At 39.8% G+C, this 16,527-nt stretch overlaps 1 protein-coding gene across 11 annotated transcripts in view; it reads left to right on the forward strand.

Moving 5' to 3' along the window:
- Positions 1–16,527, forward strand: part of PROM1 (prominin 1) — a 67,529-nt gene that overhangs the window by 15,287 nt on the left and 35,715 nt on the right. For 9 of the 11 annotated variants that reach the window (XM_042807865.1, XM_042807872.1, XM_042807870.1 and 6 more), the window contains exons 3-5: positions 7,787–7,845; positions 10,972–10,998; positions 12,517–12,722. In XM_042807865.1, the coding sequence (XP_042663799.1) occupies positions 7,787–7,845; positions 10,972–10,998; positions 12,517–12,722 (292 nt within the window). The remainder of the gene's footprint in view (positions 1–7,786; positions 7,846–10,971; positions 10,999–12,516; positions 12,723–16,527) is intronic. The other 2 variants (XM_042807869.1, XM_042807871.1) reach the window with 1 other exon arrangement.

Genomic DNA, 16,527 nt, shown 5'->3' on the forward strand with positions numbered 1-16,527 from the left:
GGCTGGGAGCACCCTGGGCTGGGGGAAGGTGTCCCTGCCCATGGCAGGGGGGTTGCAACTGGATGATCTTTAAGGTCCCTTCCAACCCAAAGCATTCTGTGTTTCTATGATCTGCATTCATATTTCTAGTAATTCAATATAAGAAAGGATTTTACGATCTTTCCTCAGTTTACAGCAACTTCTGAGGAGAGAAAGGAGTGGGAATAATGCTGTTCATACAGTCTAAATATTTACTTTGGTCAAAGTTACAAGTCCAATATGTTTCCACAACCCACACTATCAAGAAGTTGCTCAGTCTCTGCAGCGTGCTAAAACAGACAAGCATATACAGTGCACCAAGTTATATCTTTACCCATAATCTGTTGTAAATCCTTACCAGATGGTGGCCTAGAGATAACTTTAGGTAGCTACTGCAAACAAAATAAGTGGCAAAAAATAGCTGCTGTGGAGCAAACAATGTGCTACAGAAGTTTTGTTGCCTTCAGAAAATGAGGGAATGCAGTTTGTGTGGAATACTACTTCAAAGCTTTCTACTTGACTTTGTGTCTGCATGATATATGCAAATTTATTGCAGCCTCCTAAGCAAAGATTTTTCTAAAGGCTTGTCTCTTTGTTTTTTTTTTTTTTTTTTGTTTTGTTTCTTTTTTTTTTTTGTTTTGTTTTTTGTTTTTGTTTTTTTTTTTTTCCAAAACTTAAGAACAACTAGAAAGTCCCTGCAGAGATCATTCTCAAAGGAGAAATCTTTCATTCTAGGTGTCCTGTAACAGTCAATATTGTGGCAATTTCTTTTTTTTTAAACCGTTTCCTGACCAGATTCTTTAATATTGTCTGTGCATGTTGATGGAAAGCATTATGTACCTGAACAGAAAATGTGACTGCACTAAAGGAATAAAATCAAGTTTGGAACAACTGTAAGTTGTGAGGATTTTCTGTGGAAGATTTAAACTACCTGTTTGGTCTTCCTGAGTAACAATAACCTTGAGGAAGCTAAAGTTATAAAACTTCCATTGTTTCATCCATGTTTTGTGGAAGTTGGGGAACTTTCTTTGTGCATGAATGAAGTTCATTAACTCCTACTATTATCTGATCCACTGCTGTATAGTTTCTTCAGTGGAACAATGATATTTTCAGTCAGGGAGGGTGAAAATTTCATGTTCTGGTTAATGTAGCCTGATCTGGTTGAAAGCTCACACTGTTTAGACCACTCCTGTGTTTTCAATCCTGCTCATAGCTGTTCATCTCTTCATTACCTACTTCATATTGCAGCTCTACACCCTTTCACATTGCCCCTCACTGCATCTGGTACAAGCTAAGACTCATTTCTGGGTGACTAGTAACCTGCCCTTTCAACTATGAATAAAGCAGTATGTGCTTCACAAGTCTGCTGAGACCTTAAAATGCATTTACTATGTTTTTCCTTGTGTCGTTTTGTGTGTTGCTGGATTTCAAGATGGAGCCAGAGCACTGTAGGATAAGTATCTTTCTCTTGCTTTTGATCAACATTGTTGTCAGTGGTGAGGTACAGCAGCAAAGGTCCTCTCTTACTTGCTTTTTTTTCCTGTCCAAAGACATGCCTGTTGATTTAAGATTATAGTTTTTGCACATTATTTCTTTAATGCAGGGGAATAAACAGGTGATTGAACAGAGACTTTCACTATCTCTGTTGTGTAAGCAGGTGGTCTTGCGTGTGAGCTTGAGAAGGGAGGGAAGGTGGGTGTCACTCAGGAGTTGTGCTCAAGGGGAAGGCAGCCAGAATGGCCTCTTACAAGGAGTAGGAGGGTGGAAGCTGAACCAGCCTGATATTCCCTGTAACTCAAGGAAGAAACCTGGGAATTGTATAGAGAGGTAGCTTGCTTAAAAGCTGTGGGGAAAATTTATCTGAGAAGGTTTTTTTTCTTTGTTTGGGGTCAAGGGTTATGGCCCAAGTCTGTCTGAGGGAGATATGAAGAGGGGAGTGAACTTTTTGAATCTGGAGTTGGAAAGGACTAGTCTAGACGATATAAGCGAATGCATGCATTGGACTCCTCATCAGTGGACTAAAGTGGTCTCTTGCTGTGTGGGAAGTGGGAAGATCTCTTCAGCTCTGAGACTTCCCAGTTGGCCTACAGAGTGAGTTTTCTTCCTGCTCTGCAGAAAGAGGACAGGGGGCACGGGGTGAGCAATGCAGCAGGACCATCTCTGCAGTCTCTGCATCATCGTGCATGGTGGATTCTCTGGCTGTCAACATTACTGAGCTCCCACCTTGCTCTGCAGTGGAACCAGAGCCAAGTGATGGCTGTGAGATTAGGGACAGTGAGAGTGAGCAGAGTTGTTAGGTAGCTACGTGGCAGTAAAGGGGAGGACCCTGGGTTACCTGCTGAAGCAGACCTCCGTGGGAGCTGAATCTGACCATAGTAAAGGCCAGTGGCTAGAGGCTTTCTAACTTTGGGGAAGCAATCAAAGCCCCACTTAAGTCAAAGCAAGTATTTTAAAATGCCAGTAAAATGAACTTGCAGTAAAACTCGCTGTAACATACCCGAAAGATTTTTATCTCTGGTGGTAAGTCTGAAAGATTAATATATCTTTCCTGGTTTTCTTGGACTTTCAAAAGTTATTTGTTAGTCTGAGTCATAATTAGAGAGGGAGAAAAACAAGCTCAAAGTAATTTTAATTCATTAATTTCAGACTAATTATTGCTACTTATTTATGACAGTAAATGTGGTCAAACTGACCCATATTCAGAGAGACGCTGAACTGTTCAGTGTGTGTGTAGTCCATTGACTCTGTCCTTTATAGGTGAACGGGAATGGGATGAAGTACTGTGATATATCTCAGAATGAGATGGCATTAAAGCAGTTATTAATTTATCAGGTATATTATCTATGTAATTTTCCCCCATTGTTCTGAAAAATCTCCATTCAGTGTGACATGAATGCTTCAGTCATGGTTCCTATTGGTTTGCTTGAAGTCCTTTTCAGAATAGAAGCCTAATATGTTATATTATGCATGAAAAGATAAATTAATTTCTGGCATAATTTGATTAATGCTGGAGTTGCACAATAACTGAATGGGCTCAATGGAATTGTTTGAGTGAAGAGGAAGCATATCATTCCCAAAGGTTTTACTCCAACTGTTTTCCTGTCACCTAGATTTGAAAAGCTCTCTTGGCAGAATTTGTAACTAATTTATGTTGGTACTTAATAGCCAGACATCTTATTTTTAAATCTCTATTATTTTTGCTATCTCTTTCTGTAGGGCAGTTCTAAGAAGCCAGTGTAGTGCTAACCTCATTTTCTTGTCTGGGTAATGAGATACTGAGTGTATGTACATAATAGTGTGCAGTGCAGGAGTTGGTGATTATGTTTTCTTAACTGGGGCTCCTCAGAGGTGCTTAATACTTCATTGCAAATTGTATTGGTAAATTAACAGTTCATCTGGCTTAGTTAGATTTACTAGAGCAGATGGCATTTTGCATGTATGATGAGAGCAGGAAGGAGACAGAGCAAAGCAGTAATGTAATTAGCTGTGTAAATGAGCCGCACAAGGTAAATCTCTTTAACCCTAGTGATAAAATGTGTTCTGTGCTAAAGCCTTGGATTACTGGTTGTGTGAAACAATGTATGCAGCTGGTCAAGCCGAGATTTCAGAAGTAATCCTGTTCACTTGAAAATAGAGGACTCTGCTTTTTATCACCCCTTCCTAGCACTTCTGTGTTTGAAACAGAAGTCAGCCTGAGGGTAGTACCTCCCGATAATGCAGAAGAGAGTTGTGTGGTGTTACCTTAGTTCAATTTTAAATAAAAACTTATTTGAATGCTAGAGATGAAATGTTCTAGCTGGGGAGGAAAGGTGCTTCATAAAAGGAAACCAAAATCACGGGCTGAATTGTAAGTGAGCTGAGGTGTGCTACAGTGAGCAGTGTAGCCATACCTGAAAACAGGATGCTTGTTTACACAGTACCTGGCACAGGACATTCCCCCGCTTAACCCTTAAGCACTGGCAGCGGTAACTGTGATTACTATCAGTGTGCACAAAACCGAATAGACTCATAGAATAGTTTGGGTTGAAAGGGACCTTTAGAGATCATCTAGTGCAACTCCCCTGCAGTGAGCAGAGAGATTCTTGATGATGCTAAACCACTAAGGCATGTTTGTGCTTACAGATGTGTAGGTGAGTAACTGCAGGTAATCTCACATTCAGTTATAGCCAAAATTATTTTTTAAATGGGAAATATATATGACCACCATTTTTCATTTGGAATGAATTAACTGGAAATGTATCTAATCTAGTTGATACTGAAGGCTATTAAAATAGTAAATTCATGGCAAAGGTTGGTCAATCACTGTGTGCTGCCTGGTGAGAAAAACATTCTGAAGCGTCATGTTACTTCTGAAAAACCATTACAGAGTAAGTAGTAAAACTTTATTCAGCAGGGAAATCTCACATTCTGGAAAATTAAGGGGAAAAATGGGCTGTGTAATAGTGGCCATTGTGTTATATATAAAACCTGTATTGTTCTCACTATTTAACTTATCCATGTGGGAACTTTTTCTACCTATTTTCAGGCTTTCTTGTTTATAACAAACCTAAAGCTGTTTTAGTTTCTGATGAACAGGCTTTAGACCCTCTAAATTTCAAAAACACATTGAAAATGCTGTTTGTCATAATGTCTTCAGATTGTCTTTTTTTTTTTTGACTGGCAGGCTATAACTTATAGAAACAGTATAAATAAAAATGGAATCAGGCACATTTTGAGCAATTTAAGCATATCACAAGTAATCAGAACAGTTTTGGGTGGTTTTTGGTTTTGGTTTTTGAGTATTGGATGTTCTTAGAGATACTGGAAACCTGACTGGACATGGCCCTGGGTAATTGGCAGTGCATGGCTCTGCACTGAGCTGCTGGACTGGACTGGAAGATCCTGGGGGATCCATTCCAGCCCCAACCATCCACTCTTTCTCTTGACTGGTTTTACATATGCATACAGATGTCCATAAATACATACGTGTGTGTAGATGTATGTAAAACTTGATGTAAAATGTTTTTTTGGTTAATATTTATTTATGACGGGAACAGATACTCAGCAAAAAGAATGGTTAAAATTTTTCTACTTTTATTTAACAGGAAGGGCTAATGCTTTTAAAATTTTATCCTGTACTGATTCCCAACAGTAGGAAATGTATCAAAAGAAGTTTGTCAGTCATAAAATTTGGTTTTCTTACATGCCTCCTGGCAGTGCTTTCAGTCCTCTGTTAAATAATTGATAATGAAAAGAATTATTTTAGGATAAATTTGAAATCATTTAGATCAGAAGGGGCCTCTGGAGGTCATCAGGTCCAGCCCTTTTCCGAAGAAGGATGAGCCTATGAGTTAAGAGCAGCCTGGAAGCGAGGGCAGGCTGCTGGGGCCCCTCCTCTGCTCGGCTCCACAGTAGCAGGCGGGAGGGTGATGCCAGAGGGTCCCTGGCAGCCAGCCCCCGTGTCTGACTGCCTGCATGCAGACGGTCTGTACTGCTTCACGCCACTGAGGACTGCAGAAGCTATTCCTTTCCTTCCTTCCCATCACACTCTGATACGAGTTGGTAGAAATTTCTCTTTAGTGGCTGTTCTGTGGTGTGTTGTCACACAATGCTAATGATTGAATAAATATGTAAACAAGAGGGTTATTTTAGACCTTTTATTCTGCTTGCTGAAAGGCCCTAAGCTGTAGAGGAAATTCATTGCATTATGTATTTTATGCACCAGTGCTGCCTAGATTTACTTATTTGCTAGGTATATATAAATATATCTATAAACCAGAAGAAATAAATGTTGCCTCTGCTGAAGAAGAAAAAAATTGTCTAACAGCCAGTGTGAATTACATTTTTGGGGTTTGCACAGTTCTGCCTCACTTGACTGTATATCTCCTTGCCACTGAAACTCCCAGAGAAGCATGGATGGTGCCTGGGATGGTCTTGATACAGGGAGGACTCTGCTGGTCCCAGTGTTGTGAGATGTCTCAGAGCAGCAGTGGTGGATTAGTTGTGTGTTGCCCATGCAGTGATGTGTGCCCTTTGAAGCTGTCTCCTGATGCTCAGGGTGCAGACATTGAAAGGATTTGCAGGGCTGTAACTCTTTTGTTCTTCCCAGATGCTTATTTGACATATTTTTGGGGTTTATTTCTGTTACTATGGGATTCAGCCTTATCTTCTAGCATACATACGGTCTTTCCAAAATGAGGTTGCCTCACATTAGAGAGTCCGTGATCATCCACTGCTAGCACTCCTTCTGCATTTTAGAATACACTTCCCATCTGTGGGGGATTTGCAGCTTGACACTCCAGTGATGTGTTGACAGATTTTTTTTATTTTTTTATTTTTTTTTTATTTGGCAGTCTTGCTGGCTGCAGCTTCCTTACAGGGAGTACCTTCCTTGAAACAGCAGTTGTTGCCTTGCTGCTGTGTGTTTTCTTTCCTTGGACATAATTTTCTACGAAGAACTCTTCAATATCTCTTCAGCTTGCAGATCAGTTGAGTCCATGTTCCTTCTACACAGTGTTGGGGAGGGAGGACTGTGGGCACTGTTTGTTCAGGGGTTTGTTTTCCTGAGCCACATCGAGGATTAGAGAGGCGTGAGATCACCGCTCTTGTGAAATATCTTCAGTGAGTCCACAAGCGCTACAATAGATTCTGAGAAGGCTTGGATTTTGGGGGGGAACAAGTCAGTTTTGAACCTACAGGCCCTTTATTGATCCCCAGGATAGGTAAATTTTACTGGAGGTTTTTCTCGAGTATGTTGTGTTGCATATGGGGAGACTAACAATGGGGCAATAGTACCATGAAGTCCAGCTCTGTATGAGCAGAGCTGTAGCCTAGCACGGCGCAAACCCAGAGCCACTGATGCCTCTGAGGCAGAGAGTTTGCAGAGCTGGGAGTTCCCCTCTTCAAGTGCAGGATGTCACAGAAATGACCAGGAGCCACAGTCTCCATCATAGGTCCCATAGGGTTGGCAAAACCTTGGTAAGGGTAGCCTGGTGGTGTCCCAGGAAGGTGATCCATTTGTTGCAGCTGCTGGGGTTATACTGAAAGAAGCTGCTGTGGTGAAGTTACATTTATAATGTTAAGTGGCACTATTTGTGTTAACTTTCTACTTTTTTTTTTTTTTTGGTGGTTGCTGTATTTGGTCTATATTGTGAATGAGTTAGAAATTAGTGTGTTAGATGGAGCTGCACGTGCAATAGGTTGCACATGTTAGGTTTTCAGATTTATTGTGATAGTGTTGCATACTCTCGTGCAAAGGCTGTTGGTCCAGAGACCAAAAAAAAAAGGAAGAGAAAGAAAATATTGCTGTAACGTTGGCAAGATAAGGGCCTTCTTCCTTGTACCATTCAGTTAAGAGGTCATCATTAACATGCTTGTTTTTCATGTTATGTCTCTAATTCTGTATTTATACGTATGCATGTACATACTTGTCATAAACAGGAAGCAAAACTAATACTCAGAACTTTGTCAAAGTAATTGATAAGTTTTAACTTTTAATAATGATGCTATGGTACAGAGGATGGCCTAGGAAAAATCTTCACTGTACTTTAGCAGGAATTGATTAATTGATAGATAAACTGGTTATCTTCTCGTGACCTCATAAAATATACAGTGGATTAAAAATGTTGTTACTAGACAGGTTTATGGAAACACTTATGTACTTGCCCATAATGTTGATGTCTGTTCTTAATTTCATCTTGCCTGCTGAACAGTAGAATTCATATCATCCTCTTTCCACTGTTTTTGTTATTTATGTTGTTTAAAACTCTGGAATATTGTTTATTTTCAGATCTCATCAGAAAACTAGCACAGCAGAAGTTTGGAAATACACAGGATGACTATCAAAAGGTAAATTGACTATGTGTATCTTCATAAAATAATGAAAATAGTTACTTTGAAATCCAGTTTTGTTTCTAAAATAGCAAATAGTATTTTAAAGCTATAACAATAGGATGCAAGAATGAAATTTGTGAATGATGTGTATGATGGTTTCATACAAAATTTGGGTACAAAACCTTTCAAAAAATATTACAAAGAAAATTTCATAAGCCAGTGTAAAGAAGCTATGCATAGTTAAGGCTTACTTATACATTCCAGCTGTAATGTGATTGTGGTGTCTGTTGCACAGGTACTGAAGGCTCTTTTTATTGGAAAATACTGCTTTTATTTTAAAACATTTAGAGAGAACCATTACTGCTCAGCACTCATGTTAACTTCAGCTATTCTCTTCAAAAGCTGAATTTGTTGGTTCTGGTGCCTTCGTCAAATGAAGTTTCCACAGCCTACTTATAAAGTATATTTTAGTTTACGTAGTGTGCTGATCACATCAAGAATATTTTCCATTCTCTCTTTAGGTTTGTGATTATCCTGTAACAGTGGAAATTCACAGGTTATTTGTTAGTAAGAGAAGAAAGAACATAATGTGGATCTGACTTTAGGCTGTTGGCATGGACGGTATCCCATCTTTGAAGCAATGCCACTGTTGGAGTTCCTGCAGTAGGAACCTTAACCACGTGTTACTTTGTGTGAGCTACTTGCTTCATAGTCCCTGCAGTATGATGTACCTGTCAGGGAGATGAGTATGGAGCTTGACATTCAGGCATTGAGTTATTGCCTTGAATCAGGATGACCTGAATGATCTTGAGATTTGAGGGGGGAAAGCCTTGCGCTTCCATGTCTTCCTGACCACAAGCCTATCACTCCAGTAGCTTGATAACCTCTGCGTGACGTGTGGGTATTGTTGTAATGTTGCATCAAGCAACTCCTGACAATCCCATATGCTTGTTTGCTGGGGCTTTGTGAGAGCACAGTGCATCACAGATTGGGCCCAAACACCTAGGGAGGAATGTAGGGTGGACCTGGTGTTTGGACAAAGCCATTAGACCATAGGTGGTATACATGACTGTGAGTATAGCATTTAGTAACTACTAAGTCAGTCATGAGAAACCTGAGACTAATTACACCTGTAATCCTGCATAGTGGAGACACTTGTTAAAATACTGTGTGATTATAGAGTGGCAAATACAGTATTAGGTGTACTTAGGGAGTAAAACATATATATAGTTCATTTATAGGTCCTAATTTTGACCTGAATACAATGCAAAACTTTAAAGCAAATTTGGAAAAGGAAAATCTATCAAGACGAGTCCCTCAGAAGACAGAAGCATCAGTGAGAGGTAGCTGTGAAAAAGCCAGTATGGCTCTAGATGTGCCCCTGGAGAAATTTCTAGTGGGGATAGGGAGGTGTGAATGTCAGTGAAGGGTGCAGGTAAGTAGTTAGAAATGTTGCCTGTGATTTTGGTTGCTCAGATTCAGAAAGAATGAACTCAGAGTAGGATGGGTTCAGAAAATGTGTATTAGGATGATCTGGGAAACACACAGGTCTTCAGAGGAGACTGGAAGAGTTTGCTTAGCTTAGCAAAATAATTGATAAGGGGGGTGATTACTCTTTATAAATATATATGAAGAGGAAACACCAGGAAGAGAAAACTGTTTGGGCATAAGGTGGTGCTATCACAGAAGAAAAGGGGCAGAAATGGGCCATGAGTACATCTGTGTAAGAAGACTCACTCGTTCACCAAGCACTGGGAGCAGCCCTTCAGTAGTGAGAACAGGAAATCTGGTTCTCCTGTTTATCCTGGTACATTTCTACTGCTGTTCCTCTGTATCTTTCTTTTTTTTTTTTTTTTTTTTGAAACCTATCTGTAGACTGTGGTAGTGACCCAGGAGGCCCTTCCCACTCCTGTGCTGTGTGTTCCCGTGCTCCCAGCTGGACTCTTACCACCGAGGTCTCCCTGTTCCCCGAGCGAGAGCGATCTGCCAGGCCAGCCCAGCAGCGGAGCGCAGCCGCCATGCCTGCTCCGGGGGAGCCAGCCCACGGCGGCGGCTGCTGCTGCACTTCTGCTGGGGGACGTGCTTGCTTAAACCCTTCAAAATCATACTCGGTACCAGATGTTTGAGGGAGAGAAAGCATTTGTTTTCTTCCCGTTAAAAAGTAGAGTTCCAAATATGATTTTGAACATCGTAAGCATGTTGTACAGTTGTTGTTTTATAAAGCAGCTGTGTGCGATGCTGAAAAAAAATTCCTAAACCTTAAGAATGTTTCTGATTCTCACGCATCAGACTTTGGGTTGAGGGGTCTTGCTGTGTATAGCTTGTCCAATTCCCATTTCTCTTCTGCTTATGAGAAAGGGGAAAGCATTATAGCTGTGAACTTGTCATTCAAAGGTGAAGGGAAAGGATACAAGAAATTCTGTTTCCATTGTGGAAACAAAGGGGAAATGAGGTTCTTCTGAAATTCCCGTCATTGAATATTTAGTTTTCAGTGTTTCTCTGAAATTAGAGCTAGAAAATCTGGTAAGGAACTGATAAGTAGACTTCTTCAGTCTTTCTCGAATGCCTTTTCTTTTTTACTTTTGCATAATTTAAAATAAACCTCTACACAATTAGTTAAAAGTGAGGGTAAATTTTGTGTGTAATGTGTTATGGTCCCAAGCTGCTGGTAAAATTATTGTTTTGATGTCAGAATAAAAGAAATGTTGAAAAGAAAAAGTTAATCAGGAATGTCATGGGTCAGTTATGACAGGTGGAATTCATGAAGAAATTGCTAAAACACACAGTAATGCAATCTTTGGCCTTCTGTGACATGTGTTGGGAATCATATGAAACAGATGCTCAGTGCAGCCATAACTGGTCTGTTGTTGTTTTAACATGGAAATATTTGTTGGGAAACTCCTAGATTCCTTTCACTTACCAAGGAAGACAGAGATTATCTGCTATCTATTTTATTGTAAATAATTTTACATAATTATTTAAGGTGCTTCTATGTGTTACTTTACTTTAGTGGCTTTTTGTTATTGTTTCTGTGTTCTTAATTGTTTTGGTCATGGTTAACTATTCATTATTCATATGATTTGTTTTTGTGCATGCTGCCTGTGTATTATACACATTCTCCCCTTGTTTTGACTTCCACAGCCAGAAAATGTTGTCCTGACTCTTCAGGTAATGTCTTATGGTAGATGTACAGCCTTGAAAAGAATCTAACCATGTCTGTATGCATTACTTCTGTTAAAACATCCATAACTATTTTTAATGTTATGTAAAATGTGGTTTTCCACCTAACCTATTTTAGAATTTATGTTGTCAAATAATTTCTAGAGTGTTCTGCTAACTAGAAAATGGTAATTCTTTTGCAAAATCTAGCCAAGTTCTTCCAAGCAGCTAGTTTGTATTCTTCAGAAGGGATAACAGCTTTTAACCAGCCATTGTCAATAATAATGAAAAAAAATAGGTTTCATCCTAGAATTGGTAATTAGGTCAGAAATTTGCAACTCTGCTAATGATGATTGTTGCTGTATTTGGATCAGTTGGTAATTAGGGATTGTGAGGAAGGGCATCAGCAAAGCTGGAACTGGAGCATGACTGATAGGTTGTGAGAAGTTGTAAGTTATTTTGCAGGACAATACACAGTCTTAATTTCATCCTTCTACTGCCAAGTTGCCCTTGTGCTGACGGATTAGTAAAACAGGACTCAAAAGTACTAGTGTGAAATTAGTTCTTCTAAAATGGGGAAAGGAAAGGAGAAAAGAGATTTATCGGGGAAGAGCACTGCCCACACTGTGCTGCCTAGCCCTGTGCGCGGACGCCTGGCCGATCTGGTTCTGCGTGTGCTGGCTTGTGCTGGCAGCAGAGGGGAGCAGCACGGCCAGCTCGCAGCCTGTCCCCTGGAAGCCACGTCACCTTGCGTGGGGCTGTGCCAGGGCAGCGTGGCCCAGCTTCTTGGTCCTGGGGCACTTGCACTGCTTCCAACATCGAAGCTAGTTAGCGTATTGCATCGCGTTGTTCCCTTTCTCTCCTTCCAGCTTTTGAAAGCATTCTTTTAGTTGATGCTGCTGTGCTGTTTGGCAGCAGAATAAATATCTTTACCTGAGAGAGCTTAAAATCCACTCCTTCATGTTTTCCAGTCCCTAAGCAGTTTTAACTTCAGCAGTTTAGAGAAACCTCTGCCATTGCAATTGGTCATCCAGTGAAGTACTTCCCTTGGCAGTTTGTATGAATCTTTCTACTCAGAGCTGATTAAAAAGGATAATAAGCTAAGCCTCCCTCTCCCCTCCCAGGTGAAGCGTTGACTTAGCCTTGCTGACATTTGTGGAGCCTTTTTGGAAACAGATGTGAGGAACAGTAAATTTGTGGTCTGGGAAATCAAATGTGTTAATTTTTAACCTATTTCAATTGCATTGATTCACATCTGTTTCTTGTGAATATATATTTCTCGGCACTCACTCCTGTAGTCTACCTAGCTAATATTCTAGCTAAATAATTATTAGCTATCAGTATCTGCAATGTTATTTATGTTTTTGTTAGAAAAGTTGTCAATTATTGACAAAATACACCAAGTCCATAACTTTGGTAACTTAGTAGATGGTTTAGTCTGTAGTTTGATTTTTAGTTATTTGCTCTATATTGATTGCAGTTACTGTGTGATATCTACTATTACCACTATTTTTGTCTGAATTACAGGCCATCTACTATGAAATCGGTTTTATAGTCTCCGCAGCCTTGGGATTGCTATTTATTTTGTTACTGCCTCTTGTGGGACTTTGCTTCTGTATGTGTCGTTGCTGTGACAACTGTGGTGGGGAAATGCATCAAAGACAGAAGAAAAATGCTGACTGTCAGAGGAGCTGTTTTGCAACATTTCTTTTTGTTGCTTCTTTAATAATAAGGCAAGTGTAATAAAGATAACAATATGAAGCTTGGTATAGCACTGATTTTGCAGTGTCATATGACAAATAATGTTACTATATTGGCCTACAGGTACAGAAATTACTTTGTTAAACTAATATTATTGCTTATTAAACAAAATGTGACTGCATTATAACAATGCTGCTACCATTGCTATCCACAGGTCATTGCGCACTCACTTGAGAGGAATGTAGGTGTGAAACAACAACCAAAAAAAGCTTGAGTTCAGCAAATTAAGTTTTTACCAGTCTCAAAATGACAATTGCAGAATGTTACATTAAACTTATGAACATAAGGTACTGTGTCCTATGTTCAGATACCATCTCATAGAGAACTTGAGGTACAACATACTGCTTTGGTCTTGATAGCGTAATAGTGGTGAGAAAAGCAATTGTGTGACCTCCTTCAGTATATGCTGTCCTCCAGATTTTCTTACTCGTTCAAAATAATGAGTTTTCTTTTGGACACTGAGTTGTTTAAACCATGCATGAACTCACTGTAAAATCCTGGAGTTTGGAGACATTTTTGTGCTATTAATCTTAGGAGCGTACTCCTGTGCTGGGTGTCTAATGGGTGATAAGGTACTAAATCAAGACTTTCCCTGTAGATGCTTTCAAAATACACTGTTTGCATTCAGGCTTTTTATTTTTCTTCAACTTCTTCATATTTTCACCTACCTACTGTTCTTATTTTGTGATTATGTTAACAAAAAAAAAAAAACAAACCAAACCCACAAGTCTTTTGATCTATGCTGTGTGACTGTTCAGTCAGGTGGGACTTACTTTGTTATTTCACTTTAATCTAAAATTTTTTTTTCTCTTTTTACTGCTGTTTGTCATGACAAATTGAGACCTTGCCTGTGCTCAAATGTAGGCCATGCTGATATCAGGTATGGGAACATGCTTTTTGCTTTTAGGCACCACTAGTGAACGTGACACTTAAGTATTCTGAGGACCAGAGTGCTGAATGGTACTGTGGGTGGTAGATGCATCCCTGCCATGATGACAGGACAAAAATTCTTCATAATACAATGGTGCCTCAAAGTAAGTTAGTTATTAAATTACCTCTCAGCATGCTAAAGCTGAAGGAAGCTCACAGAGCTTGCCAGCTAGCTTTATACCACATTGCAGGATGCTATGTTCTGGTTATAATGGCTGAGGAATGTTGCCTGTCAGCAGAGAAATTAAGAGATCGCCCCCCTTGTTGGTCTCTAACTTGTGCATTTATTGCCAGCTCTTCTTGTGATACTAAGCATACCCAGCATTGGCAAATGCTTCTTCCCAGATCATGACTGGCAGATCAGTGATCCCTAGTAACATGCTTTCCAGGACCAGGGAAATGGCCTCTTTTAACTCATCCTTTTCTTTTTTTCCTTTTGTGTAAGACATCAGGAGTATCACATGCTTACAGTAAGGCGGGGGGGGAGTTGGCCTGAGCTGTGTCTGCAGGTTTCTACAGGTGGAGATAATCTCCTATGACTCCCTGGCTAAGTCTCTAATGCTGTGAGTGCTGTGCAAGGCAAGATAGGACTTTAAAGGGCTAATATTACTGACCCCTCGGGTCTCCAGTACGCCTCTGTACAAAGCAGGATTCTGCTGTCCTTCCTGGATCTTCTTTCACAAGGGAAGAAAAAAATGCTATGCGTGGATCTATTTAGGCCTATGTTAGCTTGCTTACTGCTATACTGAAACACAAAGGTCAGTCTTGTTGGTAGCCATTTCTGCAACAGAAAAACTGGAGAAAGCCTGAGATTTACATACAACTGTTTCTCCATTTCTTACGCTATATTCTGATTAAGTCTCCTTCTCTACTTTCCCCCCAAGTTACCGTGTAATTTCAGCTTAGGTGGAAGATTTACCTGTAGTTGTTCATCCTGAAATCAGACTCTGCCGCAGCTGAATACATAAGCTGTGACAATAATCAAAAGAATTTAGTCTTTTGCAAGTCAAATGCCTATGGCTACTTGAAGACAGAGCCAAAAGAACAAAAACTTGAATGATCTCCTCTAATACAGGGTTACATCAAGATGTGCCATGAAATTGCTAAGGTGAGTCTTATGATTGTTCGGATATAGTTTAAAGTTCATGCAGCACTCGGGGCCTCCTTTGGGACAATGTGTCCCAAGCCCCTGCCAGGTGACTGGAACACCATAGACTCCCTCACCAACTGCTGTACTGCTTCAGAAGATGCCTTTAGCAAGGCAGGCATCCACCAGAGTACCTTGAACCCACACCTCTGCCAGTGGAGCTTTGCTTTAAAGGCTCTCCAGTGGAATGTACCTACAGACAGCTGCTGGAGGGAATGGGAAGGATTTCTAGGGGATTGACTTCTTCAGAATTACCATCTAAGTGTATGTTCTCCATCATCTTCTCCCTCTCTCTTGCAGTGTCAGCCATTCTGGGATTCTCTCAGTCAAAGGATCAGAACTTTGAAGAGCAGGAAGCATGAGCCATTTTTTCTTTTTTATTAAACTTTTTATTTTCTCAGTTCTTGGTATGGAAACATGGGTCCAAACTGTCTTTCCTTGGCTGGGAAATACAGGTCAAATGAATGGTAGAGAGTATTAGTAGGGGAAGGACTCTGAATGCACTTTGCAATACATTGTGTATATAGGCAACAACTCTTGAAAATTCTGGTAACACGGGGATGGCCTTTTTATGTGTCAGCATGCAAGTTCACACTGATGCCTATATGCTGTTAATGTTGATTTTAGAAAGATTTTGGCTAGTAGATTTTAATTACAAGGAATAGAGTTTCTTCTCACTTTTCTGCTGATACAGTGCTTTGGTAATTAGGATGAGGTTTTGATACTAAGTTTACTGGAGTAATGTATAAAGGAAATACAGAAATGACAGATAAAAAAAAAAAAAAAAAAAAAGGAAAAAAGCTATACCTAAGTCTGCCCTCTGAAGTTGAGGCATACATGGGAAGTATGCTTTACTCAAGGAGAGCTATAAGAAATAAGTCAGAAGACTTGTGATTATATACACAGTTGTTCATCGTAAAGTAAATAGGCCTTAAGTGTGTCACTTTCCAGTACATGCACTTTGTGTTTAAAGTATTTCTTTTGGTAGATTGAGTCAAAAATACATGCAGTGGTTTTGGTAATTCACAGTTTTTATACGTGAGTGTTATCCTACAAAGTAGGATTCTATTGCTAAAGAGCACAGAATGTAGAAATAACCTACCAAATAGATAGCTGAATAGGTTTGATATTCCAAATATTATCGTTAAAACAATTACATGCTTTTCTTCAAAGGTTAACTGAGAGTTTAGGGACAGAGACCTGCGATTACATCTTATTTCCTAGTCATCTGCAAGCTTAGGCAAACACGTGTTTTCTCTGGGAAAGGAATGTAATTTCATTAATTTCCCTATGCTGTAAAGGCAAGGAAGGGACATCGGATTTTTAAGAAAGTGAACATTGCAATACCAGATTTAATACTGGTGATAGAAAATGTCCTGGCTGTTGGAGAGAGAAACACATAGCCAGTTTTCTGTCCTTCCGAGAGAGTTTGTGCTACAAGTTCTTTCTTGAAGTTGTGGATGTTACTGTGTACAAAGCTAGGGAAAGCCAAGTCTGAAGGAAGGGCGTGATGCTTGGTATCTTGGCAAGTGCCTCATGCAGGCTTCAGAGAAGCCCTCTTGGCTTTGTGAGGTTGGTAATGCAAGTTGTTGAGAACCTGGGAGTCAACCTCTTCTGAAAGAATTTACGAAGAAGTTGGTACAGAAATCTCTAGCCCAATATTTTTAAATTCATTAGCTAGTAGAAGAAATCAACATTCT

Source organism: Tyto alba, unplaced genomic scaffold (genome assembly GCF_018691265.1).
Source record: "Tyto alba isolate M040663 unplaced genomic scaffold, T.alba_DEE_v4.0 Super-Scaffold_6, whole genome shotgun sequence".
NCBI classification, from domain to species: domain Eukaryota; kingdom Metazoa; phylum Chordata; class Aves; order Strigiformes; family Tytonidae; genus Tyto; species Tyto alba.